Source organism: Megalobrama amblycephala, linkage group LG14, assembly GCF_018812025.1.
Source record: "Megalobrama amblycephala isolate DHTTF-2021 linkage group LG14, ASM1881202v1, whole genome shotgun sequence".
In the NCBI taxonomy this organism is placed as follows: domain Eukaryota; kingdom Metazoa; phylum Chordata; class Actinopteri; order Cypriniformes; family Xenocyprididae; genus Megalobrama; species Megalobrama amblycephala.
The window spans coordinates 11,349,832-11,371,307 of NC_063057.1; the positions used below are offsets into that span (position 1 = coordinate 11,349,832).

At 37.8% G+C, this 21,476-nt stretch overlaps 3 protein-coding genes and 1 long non-coding RNA gene across 6 annotated transcripts in view; 2 read left to right on the forward strand and 2 right to left on the reverse strand.

Moving 5' to 3' along the window:
• Window positions 1-211: 211 nt before the first annotated feature.
• Window positions 212-4,877, reverse strand: LOC125246224 (toll-like receptor 1). The gene is made up of 2 exons (XM_048157137.1): window positions 3,046-4,877; window positions 212-2,713 (listed from the first exon to the last, which is right to left on the reverse strand). Exon 2 carries the CDS (start codon window positions 2,710-2,712, stop codon window positions 265-267), a length of 2,448 nt encoding a protein of 815 aa, XP_048013094.1. The 5' UTR covers window position 2,713; window positions 3,046-4,877; the 3' UTR covers window positions 212-264.
• A 1,738-nt stretch (window positions 4,878-6,615) lies between these two features.
• On the forward strand, window positions 6,616-17,855 carry mkrn1 (makorin, ring finger protein, 1). Its single transcript, XM_048154447.1, has 8 exons — window positions 6,616-6,769; window positions 7,526-7,654; window positions 11,278-11,489; window positions 14,174-14,394; window positions 14,482-14,696; window positions 14,874-14,984; window positions 16,300-16,444; window positions 16,608-17,855. Exons 1-8 carry the CDS (start codon window positions 6,696-6,698, stop codon window positions 16,818-16,820), a joined length of 1,320 nt encoding a protein of 439 aa, XP_048010404.1. The 5' UTR covers window positions 6,616-6,695; the 3' UTR covers window positions 16,821-17,855.
• The window catches only part of LOC125244360, a 29,696-nt gene continuing 19,616 nt past the window's right edge, over window positions 11,397-21,476 (reverse strand). For all 3 annotated transcript variants that reach the window (XR_007179326.1, XR_007179325.1, XR_007179324.1), the window contains 2 exons: window positions 15,077-15,129; window positions 11,397-11,535 (listed from right to left, as the gene is read on the reverse strand). This is a non-coding gene — a long non-coding RNA (uncharacterized LOC125244360). The remainder of the gene's footprint in view (window positions 11,536-15,076; window positions 15,130-21,476) is intronic.
• Window positions 18,930-20,611, forward strand: tmem121b (transmembrane protein 121B). Its single transcript, XM_048154448.1, has one exon. It carries the CDS (start codon window positions 18,969-18,971, stop codon window positions 20,151-20,153), a length of 1,185 nt encoding a protein of 394 aa, XP_048010405.1. The 5' UTR covers window positions 18,930-18,968; the 3' UTR covers window positions 20,154-20,611.

The following is a 21,476-nucleotide window of genomic DNA, read 5'->3' on the forward strand; positions in this document are numbered from 1 at the left end:
CCTTTTCTGAAGTTCAACAGTAGGTGGAGACACAGGCCAAGACTTTCAGAAGAATACATTTCATGTACAAATTTATCTGGGGTGGATATAGTCTAAACAGAGAACACATTAATAGCTTAAAAAGAAATCAAAATATGCAAACAATGAATAGAACAATGGTGATTTTGTTCTCTGCTACTAGGTTCATGAAAGACAGTTAATTAAGTTTTTTTTTTTTTTTTTTTTTTAAATCACATATTTATTCAAACTATGAAAAACAGATCTTCAATCTTTAACAGGCACCAGAGGGCATATATCAGCAATGTCTGTGGCCACATCCTTTAAAATCTTGCTCTGGTCCACGGTCTGCAGAATAGCTCTAAGATTACACCAAAATACTCGCTGCTTGCGTTCATCTGCGGGCCACTCCAAGTATGTTTTCTGCCTCAGCAGCATTCTTAACTTTAGAAACTTCTTGGGCAGAGAGTCTGTCGGTATGGGCTCCAAAAGAACGAAGACCAGAGAATCGTCATTCACACTGATGGCCCTGTGCTGGGCGAAGAACAGTTCGTAGTTGCACCATTCGCTTTGCACAAAGTTTTTGGACAGGATGAAGAGGTTCTTGTAGCTGTCCTCCACACAATTGATTATATTGTCCACAATCCACTTCCCAGGTTCAAAATCTCTCTCATGGACGCATAGAGACAGGCCTGACCTTTCTAATTCAGGTACCAGCTGAGATCCCACCCAGACTGAGTCATGCTGGCTGTAGGAAATGAAGGCATGGTAGCGGAAGGTGGCATTGAGCAATCGATCAGCCCTCTTGTAGCCTCTTCTCTTCATTCGTATCCCCACCCAAAGCATTTTGGTGTACCAAACACCATCACAAGCATAAACAGTGATGGCCAGAGCAGCTCCGACCACAAATAACACCGGCAGAACCACAGCAGCCTGCAAGCCCGGCTGACAGGACAGCCATCCGAACTCAAACGTCTCCAAACGCCTTCCGGAAAACGCTGGCGGGGTGCTGCAAGCGTAAGCATGTGGCCAATCTAGGAGAAGTGACTTATTAAACTCCGTCATGAACCAAAAGGAATCGCAATCACAGCTAAATGGATTGCGGCTGGCTTTTAAAGTCCTGAGCTTGGGAAAACCTTCCATTGATTTCAGGCTGATAAATGTAATTGCGTTCTGGTCAATGTGGAGACTTACTAACGTAGGAGCCTGAATATCTGCCGGGATGACTTGTATGCTGTTAAAGCTCATATAGAGGTGTGTTAGTTTGGGAAACAATGAAATAATATTGAAAGGAATAACACTTAAGCCTGTTTTGGAGAGGTCTATCTTCTGGAAGTGTGGTGATAAGAAGCGAAACACATCGTTTCCTAGATTGTTGTGGCTGAGATTCAGTTCAGTCAGGTGGGAAGGCCAAAAGCATGGCTTGCCTATGGAAATTGAGTTGAAACTCAAGTCAAGAGACTCTAAGAACTTCATATCATTGACGTTTTTGGCAATCTCAGCAAGGTCGTTGAAACGGTTATGGCTTAGAGAGAGTTTCCTCAAGGCTGGAAACACTTTGTGTGATGAACAGCCAGTCCACCAGAAGCCACTGTCATCCAAGAGGTTGTTTGACAGGTCCAAGATTTTTAGTGACTTTATGGCTGAAATTAGATTACATGGTAGAATATTCATTCCAGTACCAGAGAATTTCAGGTAGATTAGTTGGTCGATTAGTTCCACACTCATGTTTATAGTAGGGTAGCGGTACTGATGGTGGTGCACACCATCGAGTATGAATGCTCGTAGATTCGTGGTGTGATTCTGTATTGGTAGCTGGAAGCCATCAGGAGTGTCCTCATTGTATGTGATGTTTAAAAACGCAATTTCCTCAAAAGATGATTTCCAAACATTTTTGAACAGTTTGACCATCACAGAGCTGTTCATCCAAGTGTCTATGATGCTTAAGTTACTGAGGACATGCAAATCTTTAAAAGCCTCAAATGGGTCAGTCGTAATGCTACACTGGTCCGGAAATAACTTAATGAGCTGAATTTTTTTAGTTTGGGTTCGGTCAAAATCCATAATCATGTCTTTGAAAATATCAAAACGTTGACAAAAAGTCACTTTCAGAATGACTTCCTGTAATGATTTGAGTTGCGAAAAAACGCCCTTTTTATAGTTTTGCAACTCCGTCCCATCTCCAAATATGAGTTTTTTCAAATGGATATTTTGAAGAGGAACAAAGTCATCCACTTTAACAGAAGTAGCATCTGGACTACCAATCGCAAGGGTGGAAAGATAATTTAAGTTACCAAATGAGTCTGGAAGAACATAGCTGGGATATGGATTGCTGGAAAGGTCTAGGATCCTTAGCTGGGGCAAATGCAAAGTTGGAATGATGGTCAAATGGTTGTAGGAGATGTTCAGAACTTTGATTTCAGAGTTGCTGCTGAAGGCATCAGGGGAGATGTGTTGAAGTCCACAGTGTGTGATTTTGAGAAAGCAGAGATGGGTCAAACCAGACAGGTCACCGTGAACAATGCTGGAGATGTTGTTGTGGGACACATCTAAGTACTCTATGTTGTTTGATAAATGTGATGGTATCCTTGTTAGATTATTATTGGAAAGATCTTTTGTGTGCTCAGTGGAACAATATCCGAAATGTTCACCGTGTGCTTTAAATGGAAGCACTAAGAGAAATGAGATAACAACAGGCCAGGCGGTGGAAGACATCCTGTGAAAATAAAAAGGTGTTATATATGTGTTTATATGTGTTAAATGGATTAATAAAATATGCATATGAAATATGCATTTATTTTCATAAATGTGAAACTGAATAGCTAATTAACACACACACACACACACACATATACAATAAATATAATAAAAATATGAAATAATAATATAAAGTAGGCTATAAAATAAACAATAAAATGTACATAATATTTCCTTGTTTTCAAAATGTACTTATTTTAGATATAAACATTAAATGACTATTACACATCTGCTTTGACAAAAAAAATATTGACTAAAATTTGACTAAAAAAATAATAAATAGTCATTTACCTTTGATATGAAACATGGAAATTAGTTGATCAGTAAAGAATTTAATGATTTTCCTCCTGTCTATTTACAGCTCGAGCTCTGCTGTGCCCATTATTACATGGCTTTATAAAGACACTTTTACACGTGGTTTTAACCATTAAAAAAATACACAATTGTATTGTCCTCAGTACTGGAACTTCTCTAAATTCACAACACTGAACTTCCCTAAATACCCAGTGGAGAATCCTTATTTGGGCAAAAGTGTGTAAATTTCACATACAGTTGTGAAAATGAAGGAAAATGTAATGATTAGCAGTACTGTTACATGTTTAATTGCACTATCCGAGAAGCTAAAGGTGTTACTGGAAGTAAAAAAGTGTGAAGTAAAAAGGTCGAGCTAATGTGTGACATGCACTGCACGGTAAAAGTTGTGTTTATTACTATAAAACATTTCATGACAGAGTGAAAGTCAAACAGTAAAGAAAAGAGCTGGATCTAAATGCAGCAATTGATTTTATTAAACAAAAACTTAAAGGAACAAAACACTTGGAACACCCAGACACGAAAAACATGAACGGAGCAACTGGTATAAACGTGTGAGAACAGATCATGAACTGAAAGAAATACAGGGCTTAAATATCCAAACAAACTAATCAAAGAAATTATCAACAGGTGTCCAGCATAATCATTCAAATGAAAAACTAAATATAATATAAATATAAATATAATATCCAAACAGGATATATCGCCCTCCATATATCGCCCTCCACTTCGGAGTAAAAATAATCATGGCCGCCATATTGAAGGGTCGTTCCAAACCGAAGTGCTCAAAACTGGACACTTCAAAGGGCCCTTCGGAATGAAGGATTTCGAAGAACTGATGGACACTTTGGGCCACCATGATCCTTTGCACAGGGAAGTTGTTTGACATCACAGAATGGATACCTATTCTATGATATTTTACCTATAAATGTATAGTATTTTTCTATACTACTGTAATATTTATATGAGTTAGATTTGGCACATTATTATGGTCAAAACGACATTGTACTTCAACAAAAATACTTTACAGTATTTATCAGTAAATACAGTAAATCAAATGTTTAAAATACATAGACACAATATACAATATGGTGCGATAAACCTACTACTCCTAAATCTACTCCTCTTTGATTGTCTCGTTAAAATGACGCAGAAGTGCGTTCCAAAAAATAGTTTTTTTTACCCCTACACCCTCCATCCCTTCGCAGTAAACCCTTTGAAGGGATTAGGGCATAAGGATGAGCCCTTCCGAATGGAACGCAGGGATAATATGTATGCACATGACGCATAAATTTTACAAATTTGTGTTTTTGTAGTTTACACGGAGACGATAACGGTATTGTTTCCAAAAACTTGCACTTTGAAACCTGTTTTCAAAAGTTTGCATTTTCAGGCCCCCGAAACACCGTTGACATGTAAATGAACGGCCAAAACACATTAAAAGCTTTCCATTTTTAGTAGAAAACAAAAAGTTCACCATTTATTTATCAAACATTTATTAGTTTAGTTTGATTATTTAAAGGTCACAAACAAGGACATCTCTAAAGAGAGTTTTTTTTTGGAGATTTTGTCAGGTTTTGGTCACTTCTGGGTACAAATATGTCCCCAAAATGTAGTAGGCCTAAGTAGGTACACACGTTTATTATCTTCCAGTCATGAAATGTGTATGGCGTTTTATAGAACTGTAATCATGTGTGTGTATGTGGTCGGTTTATTAATAACCGGCATGCGTTGGAATGTTTTTTGAAAAGCACAACACCTGAATCGTGCCATATGTCTTCGTTTTTCCTAAAACACCCGATTACGATGCGGCTTTTGGGTCATTCTACAGAAACGTCCACTTTTCTGTCCCTAGACTTTACAGAAATATTACACTTGAAAAACACTTTAGGATTACAATTTTTTTATATTTTAAAATGAAACAATATGTTATTTGAACAATGAAACCTTGTTGAGCCATCAATGTGGCAATATTTGTTTTTTAATTAATTATAAAAATTCCAAGCACCACAGAAGTGCTCGTCCCCACAGTCATGTACAGAGGGAAAGTGCTTTATTTTGAGCTCACAAACAGGTTTTTCTACCATTTCAAATACAATAATGTATGCGTAACTATCAAATATATAATGTAAATGACATAAAAAAAACAAATGCTAAATAAATATTATAAAATTTTTAATGAATGTAGTTGTCCCCTGGTGTTGTGTCACTGGTGTTACCTTTAACAAAAATCTCTTATTTTGAAAGAAAAAATCACACTGATGACATCACTTGACTTCCTTCTTCCTATTTCCTGAAGATCAATGAAGAAAGTCCAATGGAAAGTCCACTATCTCTTTTCAGTTATCAGATATTTTAATTATAAAATCATATTTTCATATGAAGCTTTTAGTTGAAGTCACTGGTGTGACCTACTTTATTGCTAGGGAATTTTAAAAAACTAGAATACAAATGGATTAAATTACTTGATTTAGTGAATATATCATAATTTACAACATGTGGATTGATTCCTTGCAGCAGCCATTTTGTAAAATGCATTTTTCATGAAAAATGTCACTGGTGTTACTGTCACTGGTGTTACCTTTTTATGAAAATATCACTGGTGGTACCGTCACTGGTGTTACCCGTTTATAGATAAACTTTATTTAAAGCTATTCATTTAGTTATTTTGCATAAAAAAGCACTAAGATTACATGATTCTAACTTTTCTTTCTCATTGTTAATCCTCCTTTGGTCAGATATGGCTAAATTAAGGGGATTTGGCTAAATTCAGTGCAGCGACTTTACAGACAGTTTTAAAATGTTGTTTATAATCTTTTACTGACTGCTTTCACTAAGTGTCAATGACAGTCTTTTATTGTACACCAAATGTAAAAATTTAGTCCAAACTACTTAATCATAGTTGAAAAATTAAGGATCATTGGTCCTATGTATACGTCACTGGTGATTCATTGTGTCACTGGTGTTACTGTTTTTTGTCTGTCACATTAAATAAAATGTCATATGTGACATGATGATAATTTTATATTCATTGAATTCTGCTACACTCAAGAATTAAGATGTAAAGGATTGTATCATTACTTGTTTATTATTGTTTTTCAAATATTTTTATTGTTATAGCAAATACATGGTTGCGCAATTGAATTAACATCATTCAATCACACTTTTAACAAACCTGATTAAAATAAATAACACACAATCTCCTTATTTTTTGCATTATCATTATTATTCTGTAACTCTGACTGCATGTGCTGAAAAAAAATGACAAATAATTTCATAAAAATGTTTAAAAATGCCAGAGAAGTAAGGTAACACCAGTGACAAAAAGAGGGGACATGCAGTATTTAAATAAATGTACAAAAAAAATAAAAAATCATTAAGCTGTCATTTATGTGTATTCATAAAGTCCAAGTGTAATATAATAATGTGGTCTAAGTTTAAATGTTAAAAAAAGAAATACATTTTAAGACATTTTGTCATACCAAAAGTGGACGTTTCTGTAGAATGACCCTTTTCTATTCCGAAAACACTCGATCACATAAGGCGCATTCGGTTTTCCGAAAATGGCCGAGCGGCAGAACGGCCGCTTTCCGGAAGATCCGGGTGCTGGGACTTCAACATAAACAGCAATGGCGGAGGCAGCGGCAGCGTCAACAGCGGCTCCAGCAGTTATCGGAGGCTGGACGAAGCACGTACCCTGCAGGTTAGTGGAAATCCGCCGAGGAACGCGGTTATTGCAATATTGAACGGTCACAAATATAAAACGCAAACGCTTGTTTGTACGTCGATGGCAAGGCATCGGATAGCGCCGCTGTCTTTGTGCTGAACTGGATGAGTGTGTGTTTGTTGTTGTTGTAACACCGATCAGCGATCAGTCCGACAGCGGCTGCTATTTGCGGTCCTTTCTTCCTCTGTGTGTGTTTTATCTCTGCAACATCCGTGTTTGTGAAAAACAACACGGCACTGCATACACCACATATGGCAGTCAGTTTGACAGCAAGAGTATTCAAGGAAGCCATTAAAAACCTTGAGTTTAACAGTCTGGGCAGCAGCCAATGTGTCAGTGTCAGCCTTGATGATTTATGTATATGAATTCACTTATCAGGATTTGTCCTAGTCTAGCCATGACTGTACAAAAGAGCCTTTGTTTTACCTGCATATCTAATGCAAGTAGAGATTTCAAACGCAAGAAAGATGTAGTGTTTACATTAGCACTGTTGTCAAATACAACATACACATACGAAGGGTTATTTGGGTCAAGCTGTTTTTATGCAGTAAATGATGTGGGAAGTGCATCATGCATCTTAGTCATAGTCATTATAAGGCTCCGTTGCTTACTGGTATGACATTGATCATTTTAGGCTGTAAATCAGCCTTTGTTCAAGTGGAGTCTGTATGAGTGTTGTCATACAAGCTCTAGGTTTTTTTGACTAGTCTCAAAAAACATCTTCATTTATAGGTATTTCATGCACGGCCTTTGCAAAGAGGGCGACAACTGTCGATATTTACACGACCTCAGCAGCTGCAAGCCAACCATGATCTGCAAGTTCTTTCAAAAGGGATGCTGTGCTTTTGGGGACCGTTGCAGGTAAGGGACATAATGATGCAACGTAATGCATTAGATCATCAAAATGTGCTTCAAAACAACCACTGACTCTTGTGACAACAAGATCTGTGCAGATATTACATAACACCAAAGGTAATGTAATCTGTATTTCCGTGTTCAGGACTCTAACATGTGAGTGTGTTTAAATGTAGTTGAGGTAAGGAAGGTTTCTGAGAAGCGTTGCGTGTTGCTTCATTACATGCCCGTGACATCTGAGACGCAGAATTGTCTGTAAACAAGTTGTTGAGTTTGTCACTTCCTTAAAGGGGTAGTTCAGCCAAAAGGAATATTCTGTCAATATATCTGTGAATACTCTTCTGTGCACAAAAAAAGAAATTTCTTTTTTAAGAGAAATATTCTTTAAGAGAATATGTGAAGTAGCTACTAAAGGTCAGGTTGGGTTTTAAAGCATTTGTGTTGCATTAATGATGCCGTTCATATACCTAAAGTCAAAAAATAGCCTACAGATGGACCATTTGTATTTGTGTTGCAGTGATGCTGTCTATAGGTATATAAAAACAAACATTAATGCAACACAAATGCAAATGGTCTGTTATTTTTGAGTACGCTTGCCATCTAAAAGGTATATGCACTCCAAACAAACCACCTTTGGCCAATGTAGTCAAGTGCAAAAGCGCTCGAAGCGCTGTAAAAATTAGCCTGAAAGCCAGACAGCGCAGACAATGTTTGTCTTATATCTGTCTGCGGTCAAGTGTATCCCCATAGTAACTGCTGCCCCCAGCTCAGCAGTATGGGAATGTCTTTGTTTGCCGAGGCTGTTCTATGACAGCATTACATCTGACTGAGAGCTCCCTCTTGCTTGGCTTGGGAGGACTGTTTCCTGTGGTTTCAGGGTCTTGAGCTTAAATATCTGATGTCTGGAGTCTAGATTGATGTCTGACAGAGTTGTATTGTCAGCGTTGAGATTATCTTGGGGAGGTGCAGTGATGCTTTTGTCCCCATATGGGGTTTACCGCATTATTGTTCCTGTGTTTTTTTTCCGAGGGAGGGAGGCTGTCCAGCTTTCATTAAGCGTAGGGCCTCAATGTATGCTTCATTATGGATGGATTCTCTTTGCTGCTTTGTGTCTATCTCTGTCTCTTGCTGTCTCCTTCCATGTGCCCTCCCAATACCACCCCCACCTCCACCAATCTGGGGGCCAAATAGAGCAGCACACTGCAGCTTGCATGGCAATTACATAACCCCAGTGTGTTAACATGCATCTCTCTCTCTCCTTCTGCTGCTGTTGCTACCGCCGTCAGGTTCATTCGGTTCACGCCGCCATTCTGCTGTAGCCACTTGTGCTTCCACCGCTGTGTCGTTTATTTATGCGACCCCCACCCCCACATATATAGGCCGACACACGCGCACAAACTGGGCTAGAATAGGGCTGAACAACCCAAGACGTTTGAGGATGGAGGGGTCTCTGGATGCTTAAGGAAAGCATTGAAGCATGTTTTGTTGGGGAATAATGAGACCGATAACGGTCAGATGCTAAACTATATGATATGACAATGTGAGCAGGCTTGTTAGCAGTCATAAATAATATATATATATTTTTTTAAATGTGGTTTACTGTAAAACATTTTTTATTTATAAATGGTAGTAATTTTTGTTACAGTTCATTTAAGATAAATATACACATTCTATTTTCTTCTCTCTCTCTCTATATATATATATATATATTATAATTTAAAAAATAATATATAAAATGAATGACCGATATAATGTGTATATATGTATGTAATGAAAAAGTGCATACGTCAAATGCTTGAATGTAAGTTGGTTTGAATAAAATGCATAAACAAATTAAAACAAAAAACATTACCAATATGTAAGTAGTTCTACAAAATGAATACACAGCATGTATGTCATTTTTTTATATTAAAGGCACAATATGTAAATGTTGCCCCTAGAGTTCGCTTATTCAAAACAAAGGCGTAGCTTGATGACGCCTTGATTTTGAGGAATTATGGGAGGTGTTGTCTTCACGTCTACAGCTGGTGAAAAGAATCCGACAGGACTCGTGCAGAAATCATATTCATAGATAAGCTAATGTGTAAGTGGTATGACGCAGAGTGAAAGCCACTGGAGTGGAATGAGACCGCTGGAGCGATTGCTAATGAGAGACGAGCGCAATAGGCGTCTAAAGAGCAGTGGAACTTTTATTATGCTGAAGACGAGCGCTTCCGCTTCTTCCGATCATGCGTATGTGGGGTAATGCAGTTGTGTTTTATCATATTAGATACATTTGTGTGATGAAAGTTGTTATAATGCTACTCTGTGCATTTGTTTGGCGGCTACTATGAGACACTTGTTTCACACTGCAGTAAGACAGATGGATATTAGGCATAGTAAAACATGGTACTACTTGCGGTAAATCAAGAAAACAAGATTTAAACAATAAGACTTACTGTGTTGAGCTATATACATGATTAGTTTTCTGTCGATGCTTGCCAGTTGCTTGCCTGTCTAATAAAATGCATAATATATAAAAGCGTCTTTGGTGTTTCCATGGTTTCTACAAAATAAAACCAGAAATCGAGGGTAACACAGGTATGATTTTATATATATATATATATATATATATATATATATATATATATATATATATATATATATATATATATATATATATATATATATATATAACATTGTTCTAGTGTTGTTGTTTTTTTTAATATACTTTAATCCAAAAATCGTACATATTGCGCCTTTAAACATTACTTATAAGTAATATGTGCAGCTCATTACTTATTAAAAATACTTAATTTTTAAATTGGTGAATTGTATTAAAAATGAACCTTATCTTCACGAGGAAATTCAAATGGACTGGTGATTGTCAAACAATCATTGCATGTAAAAACGCTAAAAAAGTTCTTCCTTCAAACAATTATATTGTCTGAAACATGACTTGAAATGCAACAATCCAATGCTATATTAAAACTTGTTCTTGCACTCTAATAAGGATGGGTAACAATTAGTAAGGTTGACTAGTTTACCTAGTTTTTCTCTCTCTTGCATTTTGTTTTTAGTTTTGAAATTTGTAGTCATGGTGTTTTAATTAGCACGCCTGGAGACAGTTCACACTGTCAGACCCACTCAGAAATGTTGCATCTTTAAATGAATCATTTTTCTAAGTGGCTAACTGCTACATTATAAGTGTGAACAAGACAAGTACTCTCCATGGTAACCACACACACTTCAAGTTTGTGACCATTTCAGCTTCAGAAAAAAAAAAAAACACCAGTGGGGAAATCCACCCAACACCTAAGACAGGGGGAAAAAACTAGCTGCTCAATGATTATAATGTGCTAAAGCCTATGTCTGAAATACTTTGAGTACATTGTTTTAACTTAAGATTTAATATCTGCCAACACTCACTTAAATATGTTATTTCCGGGTATTAATACTAGTAAAAATGTAATAAAACTTAATAACTACTACAAATCATAGAGAGCGAGTTTTGCACATTTTTAATTTAGAAGCTCTCACTTCAGTTACACTTCTTAGGCCTAGGGTGCATTTTCATTGCCCTGCACATCCTACCTAGTGTACCAGTTTATGCTTTATTGTATTTTCATTAAATTTGCATTGTGCCCCAGGTATGAACATACCAAACCTGCCAAGCAAGACGAAGTCCCTAGTTCTAAGCCGTCGGTGCCGCTGACCGCTGCTCCCCTTGCTGGCACTCCTGATCCCGTTTCTGATGGGCCAGGTGGCACGACCGACGCCCAGGAGAAGCCCCAAGGCTTGGGGGCAGTGGACTGGGTCAATGCTGCCGAGTTCGTGCCAGGGCAGCCCTACTGTGGGAGGGGTGAGTGTAGCAGGGAAAGATGTTCAGTTGTCACTGCCAAGACAATCTGTGAAAACACGGTGCCAGCAGATAAGCCAAGCATTCGGTGTACAATATGAAGGCTGTTTTATAATAATGCTTTTATATTTGTTTGCTTGACGAATGCCTTGGTTTGTAATAATAGTGCTGTCAGTGTTGTGGTACTGTTTTGTGGCATGCTTCTTCATTGCTGTATACAAGAACCAAAGGAACCGAATCTCACTTCCTGGAAAATAAATTAGACAAAATGTATCTGGATTCTCCTACTCTGATTCTTTTACAACCAGATTAGGCTCGAGGTAGATACTTTTCAATACATTTAAATAAATCAATAATTGATTGGTAAAACTTAGCAGGTTCAGTTCAACATTTCATGAAATAACAATGAACAGCAATTTTGTACAATATTAATCTAGTTTTATATATATATATATATAATATATATACTATTGTTCATTAAGTCATATTTGTTCATGAAATATTAACTAATGTTAACTTACACTGTTTGAAGGTTAAATATATTAGTATATGACTGTCGAAATTAACATTTAAGGGGTTATTTCACCCAAACATAAAATTTCTGTAATTCATTTCTCCCTCATGTTGTTCCAAACTTCGTTCACCTTCGGAACACAAATTAAGATATTTTTGGTGAAATCCAATTTTTTTTTCATCCTCCATAGAAAGCAATGTAATTGCTGTCATTCAAGGTCCAGAAAAGTAGTAAAGACATTGTTAAAATAGTCAACGTGACTACAGTGGTTCAACCTTATGTTATGAAGTGACGAGAATACATTTTGTGCGCAAAAACAAAAAGAAAATTTAAAAAACGACTTTATTCAACAATTTCTTCTCTACCCTGTCAGTCTCGTACACAGTTGACGCATTGAACACAGTTCAGTACTTCCGTGTTTACGTCCGAATACCGGCTCAGTTTTGGCCGACGCAGTTCACGTGAGCAGCACGATGCATGCAGCCAATACAGAGTCGCCGTTCTGACATAAACACGGAAACTGCGTTCACTGCATCAACTGCATAGAAAGGGAAGAGGAAAATTTTATAAATCGTTATTTTTGTTTTTTGTGCACAAAAAGTATTCTCGTCGCTTCATAACATTGAGGTTGAACCACTGTAGTCACGTTGACTATTTTAACGAGGTCTTTTGTACTTTTCAGGACCTTGAATGACAGTAATTACGTTGCTTTGTATTGGGGATAAAAAAAAAAAAAAACCTTGGATTTCATCAAAAATATCTAAATTTGTGTTCTGAAGATGAACATAGGTCTTACGGGTTTGGAATGACATGAGGGTGCGTACTTGATGACAGAAATGTCATTTTTGGGTGAACTAACCCTTTAACCAAGATTAACAAAAACTGTTTTGTTAGTTCATTGTACATATTTCACGAACTGTTACTAACAACTTGAACCAATTCAAGTGATACCAATTGATTTTTACCACGGTGTTGCATTTACACTTGCATGCGTGGCAAGTGCTTTTATCCAAAGCGAGTACATTTTACAGTACATCTACACATTTTATCAGCATGTGCATTCACTGGGTATTGACCCATGACCTTGGGAGGAATGTTAAGGAATGCTGTGCTGACGCACGATGTGTAGCCACCTTAAACATGGTAAAATCACTAATCCTAAAAACTGTTAAAAAAGGTCTGTAGCATGATATAAAAAATGCCATTGTTCAGTAAATAGTTGCATTTATAAATAATTCTTTTGTGTAGCAGTGTTATTAATAGTTAAAAATAAAAATATTAAATTATTTTCTTCAATTGAAATAAAGCTAAAACCATTAATATTAGATGACAGACTTTGAGAGAAAAAGTTCATCTTGCCTTGGCTACTAACTGAAATAAAATAAGGTGACTAAACGACTAAAATTACTAAAACTGAAATAATAAATTAAAGCTAAATAGAACTATTAAAAAAAAAACTAACAAAAAAAAAAAAAAAAAAAAAAAAAAATACTCGAGTTTAAACTAAAATTAAAAATTAAAACTGAAAATGTAAAATTAAAAGCCAGTTCAAAATATAAATAAATACTGAAATAACTATGCCATGCAGTAATGTAGGCCTTTAGCCCATCTGCAGGCTTTTTACTGTTGCCAAGCAATGTAGCTACTTGGCACATTCTAGAATGTGTGGCCAGTGGCCACAGGTGTGCATTTATCGCCATTTTGTGTCTACTTGAAATGGAGCTCAAGAACTAGCTGTTTTATAATGCAGCATGAATAATCAGCCCATCACTAAACATGGACTGACCCTGCACACAGAGCAGATCTCAGGCTGTGCTTCACCAGTGTGCTTTCTTGTTCTTGCTGGCCCAAACCCACTTACATTCATCTTAAAGGGTGACTTCATCACCAAAGAGCTGAAGGAACAGTGCCGTTTCTTTCCTAGTCTTTGGGTGGCAGCCAAAACTCCTACATGCAGGCAAGCAGGTGCTTTTCTTCCAGCTTTACTGTGGTAGACGTAGACCACATTACGAAACTGCCAAATGCATCAATAAATCTGTGATTTTTATTTTTTTATTTGGTAGTTTGGTCACACCGCTATACGTTGTTGTTTTTTCTATTCTTATCCCAGGAACTTGGTTGCTAAACCTTAAAATCATTCCTTTTTTTTTTTTTTTTTTTGTTCCTCCTGCAGCTGACCCAGTGCTGTGTGAGGGGCCGGGTCCTCTCATCGAAGAAGAGTATGAGAAAGACCTAGCTAACAAAGAACTGAAGAAACAGCTTTGCCCGTACGCCGCTGTTGGCGAATGTCGCTATGGCCTCAACTGCGCCTACCTCCACGGCGACGTTTGTGACATGTGCGGCCTACAGGTGCTCCACCCAACCGACACCTCTCAGCGCTCGCAACATATCAGGGTGAGTAGTGGATTGACATTCTGTTTTCATCCTCTTTTTGTTTTCAGAGATTTTAGAGCAATATCTAATACTGTTTGTTAATGGCAGGCCTGCATCGAGGCTCACGAGAAGGACATGGAAATATCATTTGCCATCCAGCGTAGTAAGGACATGATGTGTGGCGTGTGCATGGAGGTGGTGTTCGAAAAAACCAACCCCAGCGAACGCCGTTTTGGCATCCTCTCCAACTGCAGCCACTGCTACTGCCTCAAGTGCATCAGGAAATGGCGGAGCGCCAAGCAGTTCGAGAGCAAGATCATAAAGTAAGACTGTCCTTAAGATAATTAAACGCTTATTAAGTTGAATAGGATTCTAGGGAGGTGATCTTTTAATCTTTAGTAATATTACGGTTATTATCGCTAATTGTAATTGACCACCTCTTATTTTAAAGATCACTACTGGTGGAAAAGTGAGAATCAAATTAATGTGTTCCCTGTTAGGTCCTGCCCAGAGTGTCGAATCACATCGAACTTTGTCATACCAAGCGAATACTGGGTGGAGGACAACGATGAGAAGCAGCAACTCATTCAGAAGTACAAGGATGGCATGGGGTACATGCTTTGGAATTTTACATTTCTGATACAAGTTTACTGCTTAAAATAATTGTTCAACCCCAAAAATGTAAATTCTGTCATATACTCACTTTTTGAAGAATATCCTGGCAACTTTTGTCCATATAATGAAGGTAAAGGGGGGCTGTGGGGAATAAAGACAAAATATGCACCATAAATGTCTTTCCACATGACTAGTGTAGTCTTCTTAAGTCATGCACTAGCTTTGTGTGGTAAACATACCAAAATTTAAGTCATTATTAACTAAAAAAAATCTTCTCCTCTGCTGTAGCTTTCTAATATAGCTGCTATAAACTCTCTTCGTCAAATTTGACATTTAAGGCCTGTTCACACCAAGAATGGTACTTTTGAAGATAACTATAACGATAACTATATTTGCATCCGCACCAACCAATGATAATGGCCTGTTTATTCTAAGCTAATGCGCTGCGGTTTTAAAGTGTGTAGAACATGTTTTTGCTGTTCTTGTTGGATTTCATGGCTTTAATCAGCAGATGTTCTCAGCATGCTATGTTTCGAGTGAATAGCTAGTGTAATCGATCTTATCTAACAGTGAATTTAGCTGACGAAGTCAATATAGTGGAATAAAAACAAGTCTTTTTCACTGCAACTTCAAAGGAAGCAAGACAATGTTTTTTTCGAAACTAGCGCTGGATACCTGAGGTAATTTTATGTTACACTGTTTGCTAGCCTGGCATAATCTTTAATACTTCTCACCACTTATTCCGAGGGTATGACCAATTGTTTTCCATATATCCATTTTCTTTAAAGTATCCTTGAAAAGGGGCTTTGACTTGTCAAACATTGGTGAATTTTTCTGGACTCCGACGATTAACTTCTCCTCAATGTCGTATGCCATTTTAAATGCACAAGACCTTAAATTAGAATGGATTCTGATTGGTTGTCAGTGTTTTATTGTTCAACAGCTGGAAAAAAAAATCATTCTGAAAATGATCCCAATGATATCATTTCTCTATATTGTCTAGCTGTGGTGTAAACAGTGCTATTCTTTTATATTTAGAATGATTTTTAGAACTATATCTCTATCGTTATCTTTATAGTTATCGTTCTTGGTGTGAACGGGCCTAGAGTCATGATAAATGTGAGAAACGGTGCCGAATGGTGTTAAATGGTGCTGAAGTGCAAGTGAGTAAAAGACAGAATTGTAATTTTTGGGTGAAGTGTCATTTTAAAGCCGAAGCTTTTTGTAAAAAACAAAAACAAAAAAAAACACAGGGGTTCGTTTTGTGATCTATTTGTTTAGCTAATCCGTTTTATCTGTATTCATACCCAGGAGTAAACCTTGCCGATATTTTGATGAAGGCCGTGGGACCTGTCCGTTCGGAGCCAACTGCTTTTACAAGCATGCTTTTCCTGATGGCCGTCTGGAAGAGCCTCAACCCCAGAGGAGACAGACCGGCTCCAATGGAAGAAACCGGGTAAAGCTTCTACTGAAGTCTAAGGGCTATTTTGTCTCGACGTTCCTGCCAAACTGCAAATTTTGTTTCGGTTTGCATGAAAGCATATCGAATTTACTTAATAATGTGTAACAAATTCGATCAATGGCATACAATTTAGCCATTAATGGAATCTGTATTGCAGAACTCCAGACGGACGCCACTCTGGGATCTTTTCGAGGAGCGGGAGAACAGCGACTCCTTCGACAACGAAGACGAGGAGATGGTGACGTTCGAACTCAGCGAGATGCTTCTCATGCTTCTGGCTGCTGGAACCGACGATGACGTCACCGACTCCGAAGATGAGTGGGACTTGTTCCACGAAGAGCTGGACGATTACTATGAGCTGTACCTATAGCAGAGCTCCCTCCGTCCTTCGCTAACTCCCTCCTAGACTAACCCTCATCCCAATTTACTCTATTTCTATCCCTGTTAGAAACTAGACAGGACTGTCTTGTGTGACTGATGGGCAGTAGCGTCTTTTTTCCCCTGTGTTGTGGCAGTGCCTTTCAGCAGGCCATTAAAAACAATAAATTCATTTCAAAACCAATAAATGAATATAAAACACATGTCAAAAGACAAAAAAATAGCTCTTGTGCTAAAATATTTTCTAGAAAGCCTTCTCCATTCTGTGAGTCTGTTCATGTCTGGTTAATGTACTAGAATAAGTATACAGAGCGAAAACAAAAGTAATTTAAAAAATTGCAAGAAAGGACACTAAGTTATATATAAAATTGGAAAGATATAGCTAACAAACCTTGCCCGAGTTTATCTCAGGTGTGGGTTTGACATGTTTATCATTGACTGTGAGGATACAGCAACTGTGTATGACTTCACTAACTGGTGGCTGTTAATGCTTCTGATATTTTTGAAATATCCCTCTTCTCATGCACTGATTCTGAATGGGTGGGAGGTGGTGGTGGCGGTGAGCTTCCTGGATTTCACAAATGCACTCGTCAACGTTCACGCGGACAACTCGTAACATTTATCCTATGTAATGTCCTTTTGTTCCCCTCTATTAAATTATCCACTTGAGTTTTTTTTTGTACGTTATTAAGCTGTACCTGATGAGCTGTGGTATCCCGTGGGAAGTCCCTATGAACTGAGTGCGCTGAAATTTTGTGAATCTGGACTCCCAAATGCCGACTTAAATGCATTCAAATACGAAGCTGAATGTTCATCAGTTTAACTGTCTATTAATTGTAAATCTGTTTTGCTTCAGTGAGTATTGCATATTAAGCTCAGCTGGCAGTAGTCAAACCACAAACACCCAATTGTTATTCGGTTCTTGTCGAACTTGGTTGATATGCATATGTTTATACAGAAATGTGCTTGTTTTCTATGGTTCAGAACCATCCAATGTAACTTGAAATTAAAGTTTATTATCAAAGTATTATTTTTCTGTGGATTTTTATTTGAAAATTGTGTCATTGACAGTTTGTAGTTAAGATCAGGTGGTGTTTGTGTTATTGAGACTAGCCTGCTATCATGTAATTTTGCAGTTATGCTATGGGCTTATTGAAAGCTGAAGATGTCTTCTTCATTGTGGTCTAAAGTATATTTTCAAATGGTATTTTTTTTTTTTTTTGCAAATTAAGGACATACCAAAAACAACATTTTAGAAACAGATGTTTTAAATTTTTAGTTTAAATTTTCAAAAAAAAAAACAACAAAGAACAGCCTGTACTTTAACAAACTACAGCATTATTATTATTATTATTATAATTATTTTAAACAATGACACTCGTTATGTTCATACTAGGCTTCTGATGTCCTACATCAGGCTTCTGTGAGTGATCATGCTTGAATACACATCACATTATCAGACAAATGTGACTGTTTATAACAGAACAGCTTTGGAGAGACCTTTTGCGTTTTACTTATTTTTCATTTTTATGGAAGCTGCTTTGTGGAAAAGCACATAAATATAATCAACATCATCCTTAATTTACATTATGCTTTCAGAAACTAATCAAAATAAATGCAATGTTTCGCATGTTATTCTGGGAATGCCGCTTTTTCATGAATTATTAGCATTATTAACATTTTAACTTAAAAATAGTTTCACAGTGGTTTCACCAAGTATTCACATTGAGCATATCCTACTTAAAATAATAAAATGATGCAATAATATATTGATCAATACTGATATGCCTAATTTATTTCTTGGAGAAATCGACGCGAAATTGACGAGTTGATTAATAATAATAATAATAATAATAATAAACATTCGTTTTTTTTATTATTAGCTATATAAATGAAAAATTAACATATTTAATTGCACAATATAGCCTAGTCTACTATCATTTTAAACGTGGATATGAGAACATTAATTCATGTTTCATTTTAATTATTGACTTGAGTTCATTATTTATCAGTTTTTATTTGGAGGGAATGGATAAATGCACTCCAATCCAACGCAATTCCATAACGGGATTTCCTCCTCTGCCCCCTTGAGCGGCTATCATTACACTAGCACAGCCAAAACAAGTCGGGAGGAGAAGGCATGAATACAATGACTGCTGAAATCATAAAAGACATCTCCCAGCCCGACTCACCTGTCTCCTCAGCACCAGAAAACGGACAGCTGCTGTTTATCCGAAGCGTCGCGTCCAGGAGGGACACACAGACCACCAGCGGCAGTGCCAACCTCGAGGAGGGCAGCTCCCAGCCCCTGGTCTCCTCTGCCACAGCTCAGCCTCAGTCTTACACCATGACATCGGGCGAATTCATGCAGTCCACCCCTATTTTTGTGCAGAGGTCTAAGAAGAACCTGTTTTATAAGGTCTTGTGCTTCCTCGTGCTCGTTCTGCAAGGAGGCATGTTGGATTTCTACCTCATCATCTTCACGGATCTCTACTGGTGCTCGTGGATAGCCACGGATTTGGTGGTTATATCGGGATGGGCGATCTTCTTCATGAAAAACGCCAGGAGTAAGCGAGAACGAGCCTGTGGTTTCCACCAGAAGAGCTCCATCTTCGGCTGCAACCTCGGAGAGTTCACCTTCGCGTACTTGGCATGGCTCATCTACGTGATCGCGTCCACCCCGAAAGTGGTGCTCGTTCTGGAAACGTCCATTCTGGATCTTATTGCCCTAAAGGTGCCGTTTGGCATCACTGGGTTCAAAATAACCATGTTGCTCTGTGCGCCTTTGCTTTACTGCCTCATCAACTCCATCATTGAAGATCCCAACGGTGCCACGCGCTTTCACTCCCAAGGCTGCTTCATGAACACCTGCTTAGACATCCTGGACAGCTTCACGCTGGTGGAACTGCTCCTTAAAAACGAAATCGACAACATATACCTTAGGTACACGGTCATATCCGTGTATTTCATCGCATTGGGCGTTCCAGTTATTTGGCTTTACGAGTTGACGGCCTCAGAGATGAACTGTCGCTGGATATGGGCGAGGTTCTTCACCGGCGTGCTGCTCAACGCACCGCTGTTGGTGGTCAGATGTTTCCTCGTCTTTGTTTACAAAACGCCCATATCGGTTTTCATGTTCAAGAACATCTTCTTCTTGGGGTGTAAGTGCCTGGAGCTGGTTGAACAGTGCGTGTCCTTACGAGGTGTCCGGAGGTTTGCACGTGGACGTGGGGGTAACGCAGCCCAGTTCTCCCATTGCGTTTCCGAAAACGACATGTGTCCTCACGGCTATGTGAACACGCTGGCTGTCAATACTCAGTCGTAGATGCTCATTAAGGACTAACGTTGACCGGAGGCCACGTACTACACAGTGTGCATCAGCCCTTTTGAGGGGAGGTACTACTACAGGTGCTAACGTTCCTTTCTTACTATTCAAAATGAAATCAAAAGAAACCAATACACAAAATGTACTGTGACTACCTTACGTAAAAGTGCAAATTATGAAGTGGTTTAACAGTGCAGTAACCACAAATGTTAGCAAATACACGCTCGAGAACGGAAGTAACCATAGCAACACGCGTTAAAAGCGAGCGTTAAGATCGATAAAACGTACTGTCGCTGTTTATCAATTTATTTTATAATTACAAATCACAAATAGATAAAAAATAAAATATAGTTTTTTTTTAAAACGTCTAACAGTTTGCTAATTGGGCAGAACATTACTGGGAAAAAAATTAGTTCACCCAAAAATGAAAATAATGTAATTTATTACTCACCCTCATGCCGTTCCTTCCTTAATCTTCGGAACGCAAATTAAGATATTTTAGTTGAAATCCGATGGCTCCATGAGGCCTCCATAGCCAGCAATGACATTTCCTCTCTCAAGATCCACCTACTAAAAACATATTTAAATCAGTTCATGTAAGTACAGTGGTTCAATATTAATATTATAGAGTGACGAGAATATTTTTGGTGCGCCAAAAAAACAAAATAGCTACTTATTTAGTGATGGGCGATTTCAAAACACTGCTTCAGGAAGCTTTGGAGCATAATGATTCTTCTGTGTCAAATCATGATTCAGATCGCATGTCAAACCGCCAAACTGCTGAAATCACGTGACATTGGCACTCCGAAATGCTGATTCGACACACTGATTCATAACGCTCCGAAGCTTCCTGAGGCAGTGTTTTGAAATCGGCCATCACTATATAAGTCGTTATTTTGTTTGTTTTTTTGGCGCACCAAAAATATTCTCATCGCTTTATAATATTAATATTAAACCACTGTACTTACATGAACTGATTTCAATATGTTTTTAGTACATTCATGGATCTTGAGAGAGGAAGTGTCATTGCTCCCTATGAAGGCCTCACTGAGTCATTGGATTTCAACAAAAATATCTTAATTTGTGTTAAGAAGATTAATGAAGGGGTGTGGACCAGCATGAGGGTGAGTAATAAATGACAGAATTTTCATTTTTGGGTGAACTAACCCTTTAAGGTCACCGAATAATTCGCTCACTGGCCCTTTACATTTTTTTGAGCAATATGCAAATTACTCATCTTATTAAATTTTCACAGGTGTGAAACTCCACACACACACATACACACAAACACACACAATTGTCAGACTCTGTTTATTTATTATG

Excerpts from the sequence above, each read along its gene's own strand:
- mkrn1 (XM_048154447.1), top strand. The coding sequence starts at position 6,696 with ATGGCGGAGGCAGCGGCAGCGTCAACAGCGGCTCCAGCAGTTATCGGA. Across the intron at positions 14,697-14,873 it reads TTCGAGAGCAAGATCATAAA|GTCCTGCCCAGAGTGTCGAA; the intron begins GTAAGACTGTCC and ends GTTCCCTGTTAG. Across the intron at positions 16,445-16,607 it reads GCTCCAATGGAAGAAACCGG|AACTCCAGACGGACGCCACT; the intron begins GTAAAGCTTCTA and ends TCTGTATTGCAG.
- tmem121b (XM_048154448.1), top strand. The coding sequence starts at position 18,969 with ATGAATACAATGACTGCTGAAATCATAAAAGACATCTCCCAGCCCGAC.
- LOC125246224 (XM_048157137.1), bottom strand. The coding sequence starts at position 2,712 with ATGTCTTCCACCGCCTGGCCTGTTGTTATCTCATTTCTCTTAGTGCTT.